General features: G+C 51.4%; 1 protein-coding gene across 6 annotated transcripts in view; it reads left to right on the top strand.

The window, feature by feature from the left end:
- Positions 1-20,953, top strand: part of ADCY3 (adenylate cyclase 3) — a 78,227-nt gene that overhangs the window by 35,655 nt on the left and 21,619 nt on the right. For all 6 annotated transcript variants that reach the window (XM_084793415.1, XM_084793417.1, XM_084793418.1 and 3 more), the window contains exon 3: positions 4,326-4,475. In XM_084793415.1, coding sequence (XP_084649541.1) covers positions 4,326-4,475 — 150 coding nt within the window. The remainder of the gene's footprint in view (positions 1-4,325; positions 4,476-20,953) is intronic.

The following is a 20,953-nucleotide window of genomic DNA, read 5'->3' as shown; positions in this document are numbered from 1 at the left end:
TGTGTAAAGAACAAAAGGGTATGTGGGGGACTGGGGGCACAGAAACCCGTGAACTACACCAGCCTGGGAGCTAGCACAGTGGCGGAGGAGAAACCCATTTCACGTGTTTCTGAGAAATGCTGGCTGTAGGCCCAGCTTGAGCTGAGAGCCTCATTTCTGGATATGTGCACTACTGCCCTTTGGTATTTGGGGGAACTGGAGTTTCCTTTGGACCTGACACAGCCCACAGTGCTTTGGGGCTGATATCTTGGTGACAGTTTTAGTTAGAAAAGTGTCTACTGTCCTTTCTGGAGAAAGGTGGAGTTGTACATGCGAGTAAGCTGAGTGCTTCAGGGCGGAGTTTGGAACTCAGAGTCAGCCTTAGGTGTGGGAGGGGACAGTGTGTTTTGACATGGGGGCATGGTTCTGTTGTGCTGCTTTTTTGTGAGCAAGGGGGCGCAAGTAAAGAAACTGCTGGCATGACTGCTCCAGGATATGGTTAAAGTTTTCACTGTAGAGAGAAAGAAGCAGACTGAACATGGCCAGGGCCAGGGAAGCAGCAGAGGGGCAGGAAAGTATAGTGGAGGAAGCAGGGGACAGAGAATAGAACACATGAGCTGGAGAGATGGTGCAGCCGTTAAAGGCTAGGCTCACAACCAAAAACGTAAGAGAATAGAACACACACATGGGGCAGGGCGGGGGAGGACCATAGGAAGACAGAGTCAGCCGATAGATAGCAAGAGGGGAAGGATATAATGAGAACAGCTGGGTTATAAGGTTGGGTAGCTGGGGGGGGAGGGGAGCCTGCGAACTAGAGAGAGTTTAGGGTAGGGCAGGTGGTGAGAAGGGCTAGGATGCTGCCTGGTGTGGGATGCACAACAGGTACTTGTGATACTGAGGGAGCCTGCAGGCCAGCGTGGGCTTTGATATGCTGCTAGGCGCTACAAGTGTACGTCAATGGGGAGCCATAGGTCCCTTCTGCCCAGCTGAGGGAAATGACTCCTTTTGGCAGATGGGAACCAGTTTCCCAAGTTCCTGAAGAATATTGGCTTTAATCTAAACCACCAAAATGCCTGTAATCCAGTTGTAGCTGAGCTCATTTCTGGATATTTGGACAGCCTTTTGAAGTGTGGGGTATTGGAGTTTCCTTCGGACTTGGCACTTAACTCCTATAAAGTCAGAACAGTGTCCTGTCACCTCAGCAGTGACTACAAAAGAGAGGAAGCTGGGAAAGTGTGTCCCTGTGTCAAGGGGTTGATGTACGGTTGACATGACAAGGAAACTGAGGTCCTGCTCCCCTGGCTTACTCACTAGTGCACTTCCTGGGCCCTCTGAGGGACCATGTAGTGGTCCACTGGGAGCCCTCTTTATCTCCCTCAGGGCTCTGCCCGTGCACACTTCCCCAAGGCCGGCTTCTGCTTCTCTGGATTATTTGAGGTTGCCTTGGCTTGGCAGCGCTGAGTTGCTGGATACAGGCCCTGGATGTGGGGGGCTAAGATGGCCTCTGTGAGACCTTGGCTGAGCTTCCCAACACTCATCACTTAGATCAGAGGCTGCCAGGCTCCTTTCAGGCCCTGCAGCTATTATGCCATCAGTGGAGGGGATAGAGATGGGAATAGCACAGCTGGGCCTAGGCAAGTGAAGAGGGCTGGAGGGTAAAGAAACTCAAAGGCTGGCCTCCTGCTAGAATTGTTAGAAATAGGTGAATTCACAAGTGTGGGGTGGGGAGGGGGAGCTTCCTGGCATCCTCAGGCCCTGCAACCCTACTTACCTACAGAGAGCTTTTTTGGAGCCAGTGAGCATCAAATACTGGTTGGGAAAAGGATGAGGCAGCCGTGTCTGGGTGCTCAAGGTCGGAGACAGTGTGCAGCCTGAAAACTACCCACCTCACCTGCTCTTTGCTCCTTCCTGGGCTTCGTGGACCAAACCTTCTTCCGCTCCCCCCCCCCCCACCTGACTAGTGAGCGTGGAACATTAGCCCAGGGTCCTCATGAGTTCATGTTCCTACTGTGTATATCTTATTTTAGAATATATGGAGATCACTGAAAGATACGCAGCCCCGCAAAGAGTGTCACAAGGCATGAGCCTGCATCTACATCCCTCGAGTTAAAGTGTTGGAGGTGGTAGTTTGGTTTTCTTGGGACACCACCCTGTGGAGTAAATGTGTCTTTCCTGTCTGTCCTTACTGAGATGGCCAGGCAGGAAGGCAGGGCCTTCCTGAGTGGGAGGTTGGGGGCAGGATGGTTTTAGAGCACTAGCTCTAGATCAGGCTAGTTGTAGCCAGGGATGGCTGTACAAATGCCTTCTCCAGAGTCAGAACCTGTGGCTGTAGGGCAACCTTCCCTGCCTAGAGCCCTCTGTTTGGGGACACTGAGGTTCACAGTGGGGACCTAGCTGTATATGGATCCCAGGTGAGTGCTACCTCCATGTGCGGTGTGTCTTTCTTATAAGCCCTACAGGACCTCAGCCCCAGGGCCTGCTGTATGGTACGCAGAGGAGGTATAAGATGCCATCTGATCTTGTCATCCAGTTTGGCTAATTTGTGGCTCTGTGAGCTTGGGGCTGGGCAGATTCCAAGGCTATTTGGCCCTGTAGGAGGATGAGGATAGCCTTTGGGCAGTGGAGATCCTTGGGCTTCATGCTAGACTGACTCAGACCCAACAGGGTCCATATGATTGACTTCAGTTCACTTGACACACTCCAAAGCTTTTTAGATAGACTGGTGTCCCACTGAGTCTGGCCCCTCAGAAAGCGGGGCCTGTCGAGACAGTACAGGGATGTTGCTGAAGACACTGGCCCCAGATAGTGACAGCTGGGGCTGCCGAGACCCAAGAGTAACACAGACCTTAGATGGCGAGCCAGCCACCCAGGAGCTTAGAAATCTATGCACAGTGGTGTCTGACTAGCCCAGACACCCTCCACCTCCTAAATCACCATCACTCAACAACCTTATGGTGAAGCTTCCAAGTACCTGGGCACCCTGGCCCCCACCCCAGGAACATTCTGTAGCGGGTGGTACTGAGTCCTCAGGGTGCTGGTGATGAGCTCTGAGTAAATGAAAAGGCAGCTCTGAGAAGGTGTGGCATCACCAGGAGAGCCCAGAAAATGAACCAGGACTCACCCCTTTATCTGTCTCCTGAAGCAACGATTTAAAATCCCAGTGCTGACCTCGCCATGTATTCCCTGACCCCAGATTCCGCCCTGTACGCCAGTGGGCCAGGCTTCTCCTCCTGTGGGGCCAGGAATTACATTCCTAATTTCCTTTCCATCCTGTTTTTCAACTCCAAACTTGGAGTGGCAAGGGGCGTGTAGCCACACCTTCCCTGCCAGACCCCAGGAACCAGGGCAGGGAGGGAAGGACAGTTTCAAGAAGGAGTGGAGCGGGGCTGGAGAGAGGGCTCATTGAGTAAGAGCACTGACTACACTTGAAGAAGACTCAAGTTCAATCCCCAGCACCCACATGGTGGCTCACAACCATCTATAACTCCAGTTCCAGGGGATCTGATGCCCTCTTCTGGTCTCCTTGGGTACCAAGCATGCACATGGTACACAGACATATATTCAGGCAAAACACTCATACACATAAACTGAAAAAATTAATAAGCCAAGAGAGAGAGAGAGAGAGAGAGAGAGAGAGAGAGAGAGAGAGAGAGAGAGAGAGAGGTGTGGCCTGAGAAAGCTACTCAGACCAGTGAACTTGCAGACTGACAGGGGAAAAAGTACCCGTCCCAGCCATTTCAGGTGTGGCCAAAGCTCAGAGCCAGCGAGTGGCTGCTAACACCAGGAACCATGTGTGGTGGGGGTAGTCGGATCATTATCCAAGGCTCCCTTCAGCAGGAAACGATTGGGGCCTGCAAATCCAGCAGCCTTTTAGGCATGACTGGAATCAGGTCACATAGGAGACCCCGCAGAGTGCAGACAGAGCTGCCTCCTGACAGCCAAACCTTGCACTGGGTCTGGGCTTGCAGGCAGTAGGCTATGCTTAGTGAGCCAGGGTTCTCTATGTGCTAGTTAAGCTACTGGGTAGCCAACGGTTGCTCAGCCCCTCAGAGGGGAGTGGGTGGGGGGGATTGGTTGTGGTATGATGCTTGAGAGAAATGGTCATCTCTCACCAGGCTTTGGAAGCTTGCATCTAAGTCTTGTGATCTGTACACGTCTTTCTGATTGTGACTTACAGGGTCAGGTCCACTCGGGGGGCCTCTAATGTGATCCTAGTCAGAGATGAGCTGGGTTCCTCTGAGCTGGGTAACTCCTGAGTTGATCCTGCCAGCCCCGCCTCCCTGTCCCTGTTTCCCTGAAGATATATATTCATCAGTCCTATTCTCTTCCTCCTCCTTGGCACCTAGATCCTGGCCAACGTCTTCCTCTACCTGTGCGCCATCATTGTGGGCATCATGTCCTACTACATGGCAGACCGCAAGCACCGCAAGGCCTTCCTGGAGGCCCGCCAGTCGCTGGAGGTAAAGATGAACCTGGAGGAGCAGAGCCAGCAGCAGGTGAGACTCCGGGCTTGGGGAGGGGGCTGGGAGAGGAGGTCTTGAGCCTGAAGTTTGTGCTAAGGGATGGAGTGTGTAAGGGAAGGGAGGAGCCTGCTGGTGCAAGGCCAGAGCCCGAGCTCCTCCCGCCACCTCACCACTTAGGACACAGCAGCAGCAGCAGCAGCAGCCCCGTCCCTGGGGTCCCTCCTGTTTACTTTTCTCCATCTGGAGAAGAGCCTGCTTGTCCCTGCTCTCTGTTTACTGGCTGTGCTCCAGCCTCATCCACACAGCATGGTCCTCCCGGCTTCATTGTGACTCAGCCTTTTAAATGGGTTTAGGTCTGGATTAGTCTTCAACGTGTTTTAAAGGTCTCTAGAAATGACACCCACCAATTTCCTGTAGGTCTATCTCTCTTCCTTGAAAGTGAGGCTCACTCTCCTCCCCGGGCAGCATGTCACTTCTGTGCTAGTCGGGGGGGGGGGGGGGGTGCGAGTAGGGTTGGGGGATGGGTGCGACTGCTTTCCGAAAGGTTCTATGCTTTGCCTTTGGTTTTGGGGATTATGACATGAACGCCTGTTCTCAGTCTCTAGACCAGCGGTTCTCAACCTGGGGGTCATGACCCCTTTGAGGTCACCAATCAGATGTTTACATTACGATTCATATCGGTAGCAAAATTACAGTTATGAGGTAGCAATGGAATAAATTTTATGGCTGGTGGTCACCACAACATGAGGAGCTGTGTTAAAGGGTTGCAGCGTTAGGAAGGTTGAGAACCGCTGATCTAGACAGTGGCATTTAAAGGCACAAATAGTCACTTAGCTGATGGGTCCTGTCATCTCTCTCATGGGGTTAAGTGTCCTCTGTTTACCAATGAGATCTGGAAGCTTCCGTGTTAGGCCTTGGTGGCATCTTTATCAGAAAGCAGGGTTTATATGGGGAGTTGCCCTTGCGTCTGTGGTGGCAACGGTCCATGATTTGTGGCTTGTGGTGTTCGTGGGGACCTGCTGCGGCCTGGATGTATTTATAGAATTCCCCTTTATGGCTTTATACAGATGCCGTGTGCCCGATCTCTTATGCCATGGTGGCATCGCAGTCACCACTGAGCTAACCTGGGAGTTCTGCTCCCCTCAGGGCCTCCCTTCCCTCATCTGTGGAGCACAGGTGCAGTGTTCACCTGGCAGGGTTTCTGGAGGGTCAGTTGAGAAGTATGGTGGAAGTACTTTGTGACCTGTGACCCTGGCAACAGCCACAACACCTGTAGGTTCTTATCCCCAGGGCCACAGGCTACCTCTGGGCAGGGTCAGCACAGAGAGCCGGGGAACTGGCAGCAGGGGCCTTCCTGGTACCCCAGAAATCCAGGGCCACTGTGGAGCAGCCTACAGTGCTGGCAGCCTGCTATGAGTGAACTGATACTCCCTTGTGCTGCCTGCCCGCCTAGCAAGGTGGACCTTGGTCCCATCCATGTGAGCCACAGGTGAGGCAGACAGGAGGGGCGGGGTCTTCAGCATTCACTGAGCACACAGTATGGATCTTGAGTGTCCGTTAAACCGGGTAAGTTTAGCCTGGCTGTATCCCGAATGTGACCATAGGCTCCTTTTGTTTTGAATTTACACCTGTGGGTGTTTTACCTGCGTGTGTGTGTGTGTGTGTGTGTGTGTGTGTGTGTGTGTATGTGTGTATGTGTGTGTGTATGTGTGTGTGTGTTAGATTCCCTGGAACTGCAGTTCCAGGTGGTTGTGAGCCCCTGTGTGGGTGCTGCTGGTTACTTGGGTCCTCTGCAAAAGCAGCAGGTGCCCTTAACGGTAGAGCCATCTCCCAGCTCCACTCTGTAGCCTTCAGAAGCCTCAGTTTCTCTCTATGCAGACCCCCCACTGAGAGAGTGTTTTTGGCTTTCAACCTGTGGGCTACAGCCCCTCTAGGGGTCAAATGACCCTTCCGTAGGGATCGCATGTAAGATGTCCTGCACAGCAGATAGTCACACGATCCTCACTACACTTGCCCTCTGCGCATGCTCAAGAGGAACAGAGTACCGGAAGCCAGGCCGGCGCTGCTCCTCTCCGTTCTCCAGCATCTCAGCCCCTTTCACTCTGTCTAGAGTCTTTGCTCCTCAAGATTCATCTCTCCAGCCTGTGGGGCCAACCCGAGGCCTCAAGGAAAAGATGGCAGAGTGTATTAGGCTGCCCTCAATGTCTTTCTCTTTCCTCTGAGGTCTTGGATCCTCATGTCTTAGCAACTTTGGTATTTGTTATTGCTTTTAGAGAGCTAGACATTCATGTGTGTGCAGTGTCTATGTGAAACTCTGTGTGTGTGTGTGTGTGTGTGTGTGTGTGTGTGTGTGTGTGTGTGTGCAACATCTATGAGAGAGAGAGGGGGCGGGAGGGAGGGAGAAAGTTCTCTTACTGGCCCAGAGCTTGAAATTTGGCTAGCCTGGGCTAGGATGGTTAGTCAGGAAGCCTCAGAGATTTGCCTGTCTCTGCGTCCTCAGTGTGGGCCTTACAAGCATGTACCATCACGTGTGGCTTTTTCGTGTGGGCCTTGAAGGTGGAATCTAGACCCTCACACTTTGCAAGGTGCGCTAACTTCTTGGCCCTGGTTCTAGCCGTTTTCAGTACAGTGCAGTTCAGTGGCACCAAGTCCACCTACACTGCCATGCATTACAGCATTCCAAACAGAAAGGAACTCTGCTCCCGTCAACACTGTCCCCCCAGCCTCTGGTAGGGCTGGGAAGCTGCCTGTTGTAGGTATCCTGTAAGTAGAATCAGACAGTCACTGTCCTCTTGTGTCCCGCTTGTTTCACTCATTAGCATAAGTGAAGGACAGTCTGTGTAGCATGTGCAGAACTTCCCTCTTTCCCAGGCAGCATTGCACTGTGGTAGACCACAGTTTACCTCCTGGGACCTTTGAGTGGCGTATCCATCGGGCACCGCCTTGTTTATCCTTTTGTCTGTTGTGAAGAATGCCACAGTGAGCCCTGGGGTCTATTCCAGTCTTTACCCCACTCCTTTCGGGTGCGCACCCAGAAGAGGAATTCATTGCTGGTTCGTGTGATGCCACTGTGTGAACTTTTCGAGGCACCAGCCTTGTGAGTTTTTAATGTTGATAAACATTGCCAAAATGTCTCATAGACAGATTCAAACAATTTATACTCCTCTTAGTGATGAATGCGAGTAGACTGTACTTAGACACTTATCTTTCCCTTGTTTATCTAGAAATTACGTTTCTGCTCGTGGAACCCCTGATGCCCTAGGGACTGTTCTTGTTCCCGAAGTCAGCAGACCTAGGTCTTTGTGTCTCATCCCGCTTGTGTCACTTCCTCTTGTGACTAACATCAGAGTCTATACCACAGGGGACCAGCCCCACCCCTACCTCTATGACAGTGACCTCAGATCTGAATTAAGCTTCTGCCAGCTTTCTCAGGACATCAGGGCCTGGCTTTCCCCTGGGTGACATTGGGGCCCTGCCTCCCTGTCTTCGGTTTAGCCATCTGAAAACCTGGGATTAGAAAAATATATAGCATTTAATAAAATTTTTTTTTTTTTTTTAAAAAAAAGAAAGAAACTACATAGCATTGCCATGGATTGTTTGGAAAGCACATGAAGTGAGAAGGCAAAGGTGAGCTCAAACGCTATGAAATCCTTTGGCTTTTAACTACCAGGACATGGCTTCCACCCCTGGGGACACACTGGCTGAAGAAAGGTTGAGGGAGGTGGCAGCTGGTTCCAGTCAGGACAGAGGTCACTTCCTCCCAGGCATCAGGGCTGACTATACACAGCAGCCTCAGCAAAGGGTGACTTGGGATCTGAGCTTAGGTCTCCATTTGCTTTCTGCTGTCGCAGCCACCGGTAAGGATGGAAAAGAGATGACAGATGGGGACACCGGGACAAAGGGCTATAGGAGCAGACAGAAGGTGCTCTGGATGCAGACCCCCTTCTACGGAGCCACCTGAGGTCACTGCCTCACTACATGGTCTGTGCAGTCCCTGTGTAAGTGTCAAACCCTTCTCAGTACCAGTTCTGAGGCCAGACAAGGCCCTTCCAGAAGGCAGCGCTCAGGCCTCCCTTGATGGCGTCAATGGGTAGTAAGTGTTTTTTGAACTGCTTTCGTGGCAGAGGATGCACCCTGGCCCTGAGGTCCTGTGATCCGCTCAGCCAGTCTCCTCTTTACCTCATCTTCGTCCTTTGATGACACAGGGGCCTGGCTGGGTTTCTCCTGCTGTTTTCTTGGGGGTGGACCTGGGCTGAGGGTCAGATGGGAAAGGGAGAGGTGGCCCAGTCCTTTAACGTGCAGGCATCCCCTCCCACATTTTCACAGGGCAGGCCAGTCTCAGGTGACAGATGGGGAGAGAGAGAAAGCGGGCAAGAAGGGTCAGGGAGAAAGTGGTTTGGCCCTGACAAGCCCCGCTGGCACCTGCCTCCCTGCAGAGCAGAGCTGTGTGTGGCCAACTCCAAAGCCTTACTGCTGCGTCTTTCTGAGCATGATCCTGGCAGCTACCTCAGTGGACTTGGGGCCTTCCTCCAGCCTCCCCTCGGCTCCATGGGCATGTTAATGTGGAGCCAGCAGCCCAGAGGGAAGAACATTCATTATTTCTTGTGATTCCCATCTGACCTCACTTTGGGGATTCGTTTGGGGCCTCGAGAGTTGCTAAGCACCCCAACTGGCACCAGGCAACAGCAGGTACCCAGAACATCACATCTTTGCCAGGTACAAACTTCAGAATCATGAGGTGCCTGGATCACCCCGCCCCCCCACCCCCAAAGCACTGCCCAGGCAGTGAGGTGCAGGAGGGAGAGGTGACCAGCTCAGGCCTGCGCTTTTCTCAGCCCAAGCCCTATCCTTCTTAGCCCCGACCCTCCAGCACTTAGGAGGCCACAGCCAGGCCCCAGTGGGAGAGGCGGGGTCTACAGGGTTCTAAGAGAGCCGTCCACTCTCTCTAGCTGCGTGTCCTGGGAACCATGGCTCCAGGGACACTACCCATGTGGTCCCCATACAGGTGAACAACTGCTGTGACATGCTTCTCTCCCCGCCTCTGCATAGGTCATGACCCCTCCATGTGAGCTGTGCTGCTCTTCCCAGCCAGGACTGTGGGGAAAGCTCCCCGTTTGCCGTAGGAGTGGGTTTCTCTCCTGGAGCTGCGAGCTCAGGATGCACTCACTGTCTCATAAGCTCAGCCTCCTGCACTCTGACCTTTGCTCAGGCCTGCGTTACTGCTTGCCCTAAGTCCTCTGGCTTTAGGACATGGCACAGTCACTTTAACCTTGAGCCTTGTTCTCTTGGAGAGCCCTGGGGGATGGGGAGAATCAGATTTCTAGTGCCAGCCCCAAAGTTGTCCTGGCAACAGTGAGGTGGGGTGATGGACCCGCTTCCTTGGGGATCTGCTCAGTGGAGAAAGAAGGGGTTGGTGTGAGCAGAGAGTAGCACACCTCCCCTCCCTCCAGGGTGCAGCCTTTTCCTCTAGCACTAGTTCTCAGTGTTCCCAGTGCAGAAAGTGGGTGGGGCCACCTGACAGGACCACAGATGCCCCTCCTCCAGCATTAATCTGAAAATACACTTCCATTTGGCTTCTTTTTGTTTGGTTTGGTTTGGGTTTTTGGTTTTTTATTTTTATTTTTTTATTTTTATTTTTTTGGTTTTTCAAGACAGGGTTTCTCTATGTAGCCTTGGCTGTCCTGGACTCGCTTTGTAGACCAGGCTGGCCTCAAACTCACAGCGATCCGCCTGCCTCTGCCTCCTGAGTGCTGGGATTAAAGGCGTGCGCCACCACGCCCGGCTTGGTTTTTTTGGTTTTTTAATACAGAGTTTCTCTGTATATCTTTGGCTGTCCTGGACTCACTTTGTAGACCAGGCTGGCCTCGAACTTACAAAGATCTGCCTGCCTCTGCCTCCCAAGTGCTGGGATTAAAGGCGTGCGCCACCAACGCCCAGCCCATTTGGCTTCTAAACAGAAAGTCTTGAATACAGCAGATACTCTTAGTAGCTTTTGTTTTAGCTTTGAAATGACTGGATGTGAGAAAAGACAGAAGGTGCCTCCCCCTGCGTTCTGAGGTAAATACCCAGTCTCCCTGTTGCCTCCAGTTCCACTGTTTAGACTTTACAGAACATTCTTCATGCCAGTTTCAGAACTTAGCAAGGCACATCCCTGTTTCACGCAGTTTGGGGGAGGGGGCTCCTGGTGGCAGTGGGAGGGGCTCTCCTGTGCTGTGTTTTCTGCCACAGACAGATTCTGCCTGAAGTGGGCAAGCTTGGATGCAGGTGGAGTTGACAGCCAAACTCTAAGACAGGGTAGGCGAGTCCTCAATAGTCCCTGCTTCACCAACATGTCTGTCAGATATATTGGGCCAGAAGGCTGAAGATGATGCTCCAACGTGTTAGAAAGCTTTGAGTGACTGTTCAGGTAGCAAAGTGTCTCTGTTTTTTGTTTGTTTGTTTGTTTGCTTTTGGAAGCTGATAACCTGCACTTCCTATTTATTCAGCTAATTAATTTTGTTCCTTCTCAAGTCTCTGATGGGGTTGAAGACAGCGATACATTATGAGTATAACAAGAATATAATGATTGTTTTGTGGTTCTTGTGTGTGTATATTGGTAATGATATAAATGTATAGGTAAAAAGTTTTTTTTTTATTAGACTAAAAAGGGTAGAGGAATGGTGAGTGGATGTAACAACTGTCAATAAAGCACTGTTTAGCCAATCAGCTGAGCAGAAGGACAGGAAGTGGAAAGTAGGACTTCCAGGGAGAGGAGAAGAAAAAGTGGGTTGCTTAGCGAAAAGCAGAGGAGCATGGAGGACAAGGAGAAATTGCCTAGCACCACCATAGTGGCAAGTGCTTGGGGTATATGTAGGTTTAGAGGTTTTGAGTAGTTGTTTATTTTACAGGTAGATTTGGTTTAGTTAGTTTCTTCCCAGCATGTAGGGCTGACAGTTTAAAAGTATGCTTCAGACTCCTTGTCGTTATTTAGCCTTCTTAGGCCGAACCGATACAAATTTATCTTAAGATTGCCTTGCAAAGTCTCTGTAACAAACAAACAAACAAGCAAACTTTTTTTTGAGACAGTCTTACCCTGTGGCCCAGGCTGGCCTTGAACTCACGACACCCCTGCTCCAGCCTTCCAAGTCCTGGCATTACAGGTGTGAATGAGCCGCCATACCAGCTTCAGAGTGAGACTCACATCCCCATTCTAGCTGAGCCACTTGGCCTTTGGCCCTGAGTAGTTACTTTTGCACTCTGAGGCCCAGCTCATCTGTGAACTGGGAACACAGAACAGGATGGTTAAGACGTCTGTGAAAGGGACTAGAGAGATGGCTCAGCGGTTAGGAGCACGTACCGCCATTGCAGATGGCCTGAGTTCATGTTCCCAATACCTATGTCAGGGGGCCCACAACTGCCTATAACTCCAGCTCCAGGTGATCCAATGCCCTCTTTTGGTCTCTGCAGGTTCCTGCATGCACATACATATACCCCCCCACACACACACACAGACACACAGACATACACACACACACTTAAAAGTAAAAATCAACTTTATTTTTGTTTTTCGAGATAGGGTTTCTCTGTGTGTATCCCTGGCTGTCCTGGACTCACTATGTAAACCAGGCTGGCCTCAAATTCACAGGGATTCACCTGCCTCTGCCTCCTGAGTGTTGGGATAAAGGCATGCACCACCACACTCGGCTCTCAATTTTGTCAGTCTATCTATCTATCTATCTATCTATCTATCTATCTATCTATCTACTTAAGATTTTATTTATTCATGTTATGGATGAGTGCTCCATCTGCGTATATACCTGTATGCCAGAAGAGAGCATCAGATTCCAGTAGAGACAGCTGTGAGCCACCATGTAGTTGCTGGGGATTGAACTCAGGACCTCTGGAAGAGCAGGCGGTGCTCTTATTCACTTAGCCATCTCTCCAGCCCCCTCAAATTTATTTTTAAAGTCAGTAAGAGTACCTTCAGACCACAAGTGCCCAGGGCCGCCTTCCCTGAGTATGTGGTCCTGAGCAAACTAGCTCCTAGTTAGGGTGCTGAAAGAAAATACATGGTATGTGCTATAGAGCAGGGAAAGGAATTTGCCAGGAACCGCGGGTTGCGGGGCGGGGGAGTGGGATTTGATATCTTGGGCCAGGGAAAGCTTTCTCCAGGTAGACTGGAGTGAAGACCTGAAGGCGATGAGCAGCACACCATGCACGGGAAGAAGGCAGCATGGGAAGGACCCGGGGGTGTGTCCACAGGACGAGAGGAGCACAGCGGAACAGGAGAGCGAGGAGAGGCAGAGTGCGCCTGGGAGCCACAGCCTGGCTTTGTGCTGAAGAGAACTAGGACAAGCCATCCCAGGGGCTCAGAATCCAAACAGGGAAGTACAGCTGCTGATGGGGAAGAGGTAGCCAAGGAAGCAGGGAGGGCAGTGAGGCGCGCATGCGTGGTGGCCCAGATCAGGATGGCGACGGTGGACGTGCTGACTGCAAGGGGGTCACCCAGAAGGCAGAGCCAGCCGGCTTTACGGTAGGTGGGACAAAGCATTGGGGAGTGAAGGACAGAGTAGGAGTGTGGGGGATGGTAGGCTGTGGTTGACTTTGAGGTGCTTCTGATGTCATCATGGAAGGGTTGGGGAGCCCACTCGGGCATCTTCAGTGGGTTGAGCTCATTCTGTGAATTAGCCACAGGTCTGGTAGGTATGAGGGCCGAGACCCACGTGCGCATGGGCTCTGCTGGGCTAAAAGGGTAAGACAAGGCCTCCTAGTGTGCTGGTGAGCTCAGAGAGAGCTGTTGGCCACGCGGCTCCTGGCAAGCCGTTGATTGCTTCTTCCGGGATCTTATGACAGACAGGTTTCCCCTCAGAGGCCCGCCTCCAGCCTTCTCTGTGACCCAGAGTCACTGGGGCTTAAGCAGAAGTTAGCCAAAAGGGTACGGTCATTTCCTCGCCATCCTAGGCAGGAGTCCCGTTGTGTTCTGGCCTGCCTGGTTTTGGAACATGGTATGATGTATCCAAATTAGCAAAGGGAGCCTGAAGTATAAAGGTCTCAGATCTGGATGGGGTTGTGCCTGGAATAAACATGGTCCTGCGGCTTGGTTAGATGCGCACTAAGAAAGAAGTCGGAAAGCAAACGAAGTGCTTGACACGCGAGGTAAACAAAGGGCCCAGGAAAGGGGCATGGGGCGGGACCCAGCAGATGACTAGGGAAACACTCAGAAGTATTTGGAATCTTACTACACATGATTCTTGGGGCCAGAGAGATGGCTCAGTAGTTAGAACTACCCATTGTTCCCAGTGCCTATCTTCTGTAACTACAGTTCCGATCTGATGCCCTCTTCTGGCCATCGTGAGCATTGCATGCATGGTGTACACATTCATACATGCAGGCAACACTTACATAGTAAACATTTATAAAGAACACGATTCTTTAGGAGCTGTTTTCAAGAAGAGGGAGATGGTGAACAGGTACTGGAAGAAAGCAGTCGAGCTGAGTCATAGAGCAGTGCTCTGTGTGCATGTGTGGGCATGTGTTTGCCCTGTGTGTGTGCAGTATGTGTGGGTAAACATGTGCTTATTTTTATATGCTTGTGTGTGCACAAATGTGTATGTGTGTGCACGTTTGTCTCTGTATTGTATACCCATGTATGTGTTTGTGTGTGTACACGTGAGTCTATATCAGTGTGTATATGTATATATGTTTGAATCTGTGTCTGTGTGTGTGTGTGTGTGTGTGTGTGTGTGTGTGTGTGTGTGTGTGTGTGTGTGTGCCTGTACATGTGGTTATGTGGTTTTGTGGGGCTTTCACAGACCCACCAGTGGTTCAAATAAGGCACTGAGATGTCTATATAGTTTAAAGCTTTCAGCCTTTTGCTGGGGCAGTCCCTCAGCCAGCTTCTAACTTAACCCGGCTCCCTGGTCTGTGTCCCAGCCACGTGGCTAACTCTTTGCCCATCCGTTCTCTCCCGTGTCCTCTTTGGTTCCCCACATCTGCTTGCATGATCCTGCATCCCTCTCTCTGTCCAGAAGTTACGCCCTCTTACTTCCTGCCGTAGATTTTGGTGGGCAGATCTTTATTATAGCCACGAAGTGTAAAGCAACCCGAGCGGCTTTGCCAGCACAGTAGCCAACAGCTGAAACCACAGAGACGCACCCTCTCAATGCAAAGGAAAGTTATCCCAACGTGTGTACGTGTGAGTGTGCGTAAGTGTATATGTATGCATGTTTGTCTGTGTGTATTTATGTGCCTATGCATATGTGTGCACACGTCTGCATAAATGTGTATATGGATGTGTGTTTGTCTCTGTGTTTGTTCATGTGCACGTGAGTGTGTGAGTATATGCGTGGGGTGTGTGTGTGTGTGTGTGTGTGTGTGTGTGTGTGTGTGTGTGTGATAGGGAAGGGTGCTATGATGGGCAGTCTTCATTGGAGGAGTATCCTTTGTTCTCAGTATGGAAGAGGCTGGTGTCTGTCAGACCAGCAGAAACTGTCTTGGGGACAGAGCTGAAGGGCGTGGCTGTTCCACACAGTAAAGGAAAGCAGGAGCACATTTGGAAGCCATGCTGGTGACAGTGACTCTTTCCTGAGGAGGTGCCACAGGGAGGGAGTATGACTGTGGGGACCTTGTCCAGGTGGAACTGTGTCTACATCACTCATTGGGGCCACCATCCCCAGTATGGTGTTTAGCTGTCCTTTATGGGTCAGTGACAGAGCAGAGGGTGTGAGCTGCCAGGCCGGACTCTGCAAGCACTCTCCCTCAGCGAGCATGGATGCGACAAGCACATTCCTGTTAGCACACAGCTCAGTCTATACTTAGTTTCCACAGTTTTAAAGCTGTCTGCCTAGGACAGAAGCCACTAGCCGTGGGGAGCTATTTAAACTGTAATTAATTTCAACTAAAAGTCAATTCCTCAAGTTGGATTTTTAAAAGATCAGGGTCTCAGGTACCCTTGGTTGACTGTAAAGTTGCCACACATGGCTGATGTGGTGCTAAGGATCGAACCCAGAGCTCTATGCACGCTGGACAAGCACTCTATTAACTGAGCCCTGTCTCCAGCCCTGACTGCTCAGTTTTATTGGTCCATGTGCTTAATCGTTGCACATGGCTAGTGACTACCATATTGGCCAGCACAGATTCAGAACATCTCCGTGACTCAGGAGGTTTTTGTTCGAGCTGTTCTACAGAGTGACAGCGTGCCCCTTGGGCCATGTCTCCTCCTTGATGGCTCATTAACTCACCTAACCTCTGAGGAACACCTACAATCTGTGCCAGATTGGCTTGGCGAGGCTGCCAGGTACCACGCACTTGGCCATCTTTGGACCCAGTGGGCTGTCTCCTGAGATTTCAGTCATCTTGGCTGCGTAGTTTCCTTGCCTCTAGAGAGACCACTTGGGAGCCCAAGGCAGTGACCAGAAGTCCCGCATGGTCCGTGATGAAAAAAAGTAAAACATTTCTGCCCTGAGATACTGGCCTGCCCCAACCCTGGTGTTGACCTTCCTGCATGTGCAAGGCTGACGGGTGACTACTCACTGAATGTCTGAGTTTGGGACCACGTCATTCAGAGAGGACAATACCTCAGTCTCCAGATTTTCCACACTGGTCCTGTCCTTGGGAGGAGCTGAGAGATTTTGACTCTACCCTCACTTCCGGTCTCCTCTGTGCAGAGGGTCAGGCAAGAGTAGGCACTTGGAGGGATCCAATGTCCTTTTAGCTCCCAAAGGGCGTAGAAGCTCCAAGAATGTGGGTATTTGGGTAAACTGGAGCCAGGGCAGGGATGTATTTGCTAAGTAGTTGCAGGCTTGCTTACAGTGACATGTGTGGGTGGGTAGGTATGCAGGTACACAGCACACGGGTAGGATGCATGGCCGTAAGCGTGGTCATTCTCATCCTACAGAGAAGTCGATGTCACGCACCTCACAGACACTGCACATGCATGCCACCTGGTCTACACACACACACACACACGCACACGCACACGCACGCACACGCACACACACTCACACACACGCGCACACACACACACACACGCTCACACACACACACACTCACACACACTCACACGCACACACTCACACACACACACGCGCACACACACACACACACACACACACACACACTTGTGCTAGCTTTTCTCACTTAAGCTTCTCCTCCTCTCTTGCAAGGCTGTTGTAAATACCTCTCCTCTCGCCAGCAGAGTTCATTCATCCAAGTCCCCGCTGGCTTCCTTGCTGTAATTAACTCCTGAATGCCTCATCAGCGCGTCAACTCTAACAACTCTGGTCCCCTGGGACAAGGCTGGCCTCCTTCCTCCATCTCAGTCCTGAGCCAGCACTCTGAGTCACTGCTGACAAGAACCTGACTGGTTCCTTCCGAGCTTGGTGGAGGCCACACTGACAGACATCACCTCTACATAGCCTGGCGCTCCTGTTTACAGAAGTAACCCTGGCCTGCGTCAGGAGGCAAGGAGCCTGCCTGCCTGCCTAAGCGACTGTGGCCTTTTCTCTGAGGCACAAGCCTCTGCCTCCTCCACTCCTGCCAGCCCTGTGTGTTTGCACGCTGCCTGGGGCAAACCGGAAGTGCTTCTCCCCCAATTCTGAGGGCTTTTTGTTGTTCTACCGTGAAGGCCTCCCGGAGTTGGGGTCTTCCTCTCTGCACACTTTCATCTTTTTTCCCCAGACAGGGTCAGGTCCCCAACTTTTGTCCTCACCCATAGCCATTAGGGCAGAGTGGAAAAGAAACTTGAAAGCAAATGACCTGCTATCTTCTCAGTGTTGAGTGAAGTCTCAGCACCCCAGGCCTTGCTTGCAGGGTTTGGTTAGTTCCCCTCTGGGCCAGCCTCCCAACCTCCAGCTGGACACTCCTGTATCCTTCATCTTTCTCACCAGGTTTCAGAACCAAGAGCTCGTCCCGCCCAGACCAGCACATTCTTTGCACAGTGAAAAGAAAGAAAGAAAGAAAGAAAGAAAGAAAGAAAGCAAGCAAGCAAGCACTTGTTTCTTTATTAGCCTGAAATTGAGGCCCCCAGAGCAACACTTTTTGCCTTCCCTACACAGCACCTTTGCCCAGACTTGTGCTCTGTGACCCCTGCAAAGGCCTCTCTGCCTCTCTTTTCCCAGCTGAGCCTCAGCCTCCCACCTCTTCTCCCTACAGGTGCCCAGCTCAAGCTCCCTCACTTCCTGCTCACTTCCTGCTGGAAGCCTAAGTGTGACTATTCTTTGCTCTTGCAGTAGGTTGTTTATGGGCTAAGGGCCGGCTGGAGGAGCCGGTCCAGGCATAAGGCACATGTTTCAGTGGCCACTCTATGCTGTGAAGTCATTCAAAACCTACCAGCATGGCAAATGTCGATGGTTCCCCTTCCAGAAGGATTCACTGTGCCTCTTCTAGAATGTTCCTCCACAGTCGGCTTGGGGATTCAAATGGGGGTTATAACATTTCTGCTGTCTGATGGCACCCTGTCCATTCACCAGGTCACTGTGGAGTAAACTCTGTATTAATTAAATTCCTGCTGACATAACTAACTCTTCCGTGACTTTCGAAAAGTCTTCCCTCCAAAAGGTTTTAGATTTCAGGCAATGGGAGGAGCCTGAAAGGGCTCGCATTGTATGGGTGAAAGGTTAAACCCAGACGTGCTTGCCCAAGGTTGAGAGGCCTTGGCAGCCTAGTCCCTGATCAGGGAACCTTGACCTCTTGAATCATCGTGAACCACCACACCGCCCCTGCCTGCCAGCCACCCACCTGCCTGCTTTTCTTCCTGAGGTCATGCCTTATGTAACCCAGACTGACCTCAAACTTGCTATGTAGCTAAGACAGGCCTCGTGCTCCTGATCCTCCCGCCCCTACCTTCCTAGTGCTGGGATTATAGACTTTTATGATAAGGGGTGTATATGTGTGTGTGCACGTGCATGTGGTGTGTGTGTGTGTGTGTGCGTGTTCATGTATATGCACACGTGCGTATATTCTCTTGTATGGAGGCCCGAGGACCTTGGGCGTCATCCTTAGGAATGGAATGCTGTCCACCTTTTTCGCTACAGGGTCTCTTGTTAGCTGCAGCTTACCAATTTGGCTGTGATGGCCAGTGAGCTCCAGAGACCCTACTGTGCCCACCTCTGCCGTGCTAGGATTGCAAGCGTGAGGCACCGCACCTAGCTTCCTTATGTAGCTATGGGGATTGAACTCAGTACTTTATTGACTGATGCGTATCACCAGCTCCCACCCCAAAGATTTGATATTTAAAATGCTTTATCTCTTCAGCAAAGGTGGCCTGTCGTTACTCTCTCGGTGTCCCCTCCTCAGCCTCCAGCAGACACACCTGCTGCTTCTCACCATCAGATAAAAGGGAGCTTCTGGTTAAGGAAGAAACATTCCCTCAGTCCACTCTCCTGGAAAGATTCCCCACTGGCCAACTGAAGGCAATAGTGTAAGAGTGAAAATAGCACGCGGCACCCCAGGCCCCTGAAGCGTGAGGAGGCCATCCTAGGAAATGCGGCCGGCTGCTCAGCGGCCATGGGAACTTCTAGAAGGGAGGTGGCAGAGGGGACCCAAAGTCTGAAGCTGTTTCGGGGCTTGGGGGGGGGGGGAAGGCGGGGGAGGAAATGTATGTACTGATGAGTGTCTTTATCAGTTATGTATTCCATTATTCAACTGATACGCATCCACTGCGTATACCCAATGCACGAGTCAGTGTATAAAACCTGTAAACGGCGATGTGCAATGATTGTGACGCATCGTGCCAGAATTCAAAATACCAAGCTTAGTGAAGCGATGTGATCATTTTGATCTTGTTTTGAAGACCGTATTATAAGACCGTTGTGAAAATGAAAAGATGCTTGGGAAAGAGGGTGTAACTAACAGCAAACTGCTGCGGGCCGTACCTTCCTCTTGGTGAGCTCCTGACAGAGTACGCAATCACAGAGAGACTCGGTGCCGTAGCTAGTTTTCCTTTATCAGCTTGATACAAACCTAGACACACCCAGGAAGAGGGACTCTCAGTGGAGGAATGGCTTCCAACACTGGTCTGTGTGCATGGTTTCTTTTCTTTTTAAAATTTTATTTGCTTATTTATTTGTTTGTTTGTTTATTTACAGGCCCTGGCTGTCCTAGAACTAACTATGCAGATTAGGCTGGTTTCAAACTCACAGAGATCTGCATGCCTCTGCCCTGCCCTGCCCTCCTCCCCCCCCCCATCCCCCAAATTCTGGGCTCGCATGAAGCACCATGCCCAGTTGTGGGGCTTTTTTCTTGAATGCTGATTGATCTAGGAGGTTCCAGCCTCCTCTGGGTGTTGCCACCCCGGGCAGATGGGCTCAGGTTGTATAAGGAAGGTAGCTGAGCAAGCCAGGGGAAGCAAGCCTTGTGAGGCCGAGATTTCCACATACCACACATGTAAATTGGCCTTCACTTACAGCCATGGCTCTTTTCTTGTTATCTGTAAGATTGTTATTTATTTATGGCCTTCTGCGGTCAGGTCAGGCCATCTGTATATGATTCTTCAACATTGTTATAGAAATACATAATACAAAAGTAAAAGAAAGAAAAGAAAGGACAATCAAACATCCCTGACCATCCTATCCCAGAAGAAGCCAACAGCCTCTGCAGATAAGGGATTTCCAGTTGTGTTGTAGTCTCCAAAGCTACCCTCATCTTGTGCTGCGGCTGCTATGGTCATCGTGCTGACGTCTGAGGGTCCAGACCCAGCTAGGAGGAGGCATATATTTAAAGGGGAGTCAGGATGTGATCAGGGATATATGACTCTCCCTTGGGATCCTAAGGGGGCCCAAGGGGTTTTGCTTTGTCTCTAGAGCCCTGAGGTAGTTGGAGAGGGGCAGGAGGTCTGGGTGAGTGGAGCAGTCAGGCAGCTGGGGCCGTAGCTCACGGCTAGCAAGCTTAGCTCAGTGCGGTGGCCTTCTAATCCTGGCTTCTGCGTCCACGCTTTCACACGGCTAGGCTGCCCCCACTCTGGGCAAGGTGGTGGAGGGGTCAGGAGAGTTCAGGGAGCTTGAGACTCGAGTGGAAGGGCCCTTATTTGTGTCCTTTCACCATCCCACTTGCTCGAGAAAGCCCATGGAGCCTGGCCGAGGGACAGGAAGCTGCTCTGCTGACATTGCTACCCAAGGGAACTCCGGGACCACCTGGCAGCCTAGAAAAAGACCAGGTCCCACCTCGGTGAGGTTCCCAGTGACAAAGGACGGCTAGGAAACACAAGCACTTCCTGGGGGAGGTGGGGGTAGGCATTGTTCTGAGTGCTCCCTGCTAGTCCTCACTCACCACCTAGGAAACAAGCCCCAGGGGACTTTGGGTGACTTGTCTGATATCACACTGGGAATATGGAGGCATGGTCTCCACCCTGCCTGCTCCTGCCCCCGTGGATTGTGGTTTACAAGGGCACTGTACAGATATCCCACTCCAGGGAGGCTGGGACCTTGAGGTGACCGTCCCAAAACTCCAGCTCCAGTTCTCACTGCTGCCTCCCATGTGCCTCCTTCAGAATCCCCAGCTTTTGCCACTCAGGATTCCAGGCTGCCCTAGTGGCT

This window comes from Acomys minous, assembly GCF_964271855.1.
Source record: "Acomys minous genome assembly, chromosome: 8".
Lineage (NCBI taxonomy): Eukaryota > Metazoa > Chordata > Mammalia > Rodentia > Muridae > Acomys > Acomys minous.
This window is presented reverse-complemented; position numbering and strand designations above follow the sequence as displayed.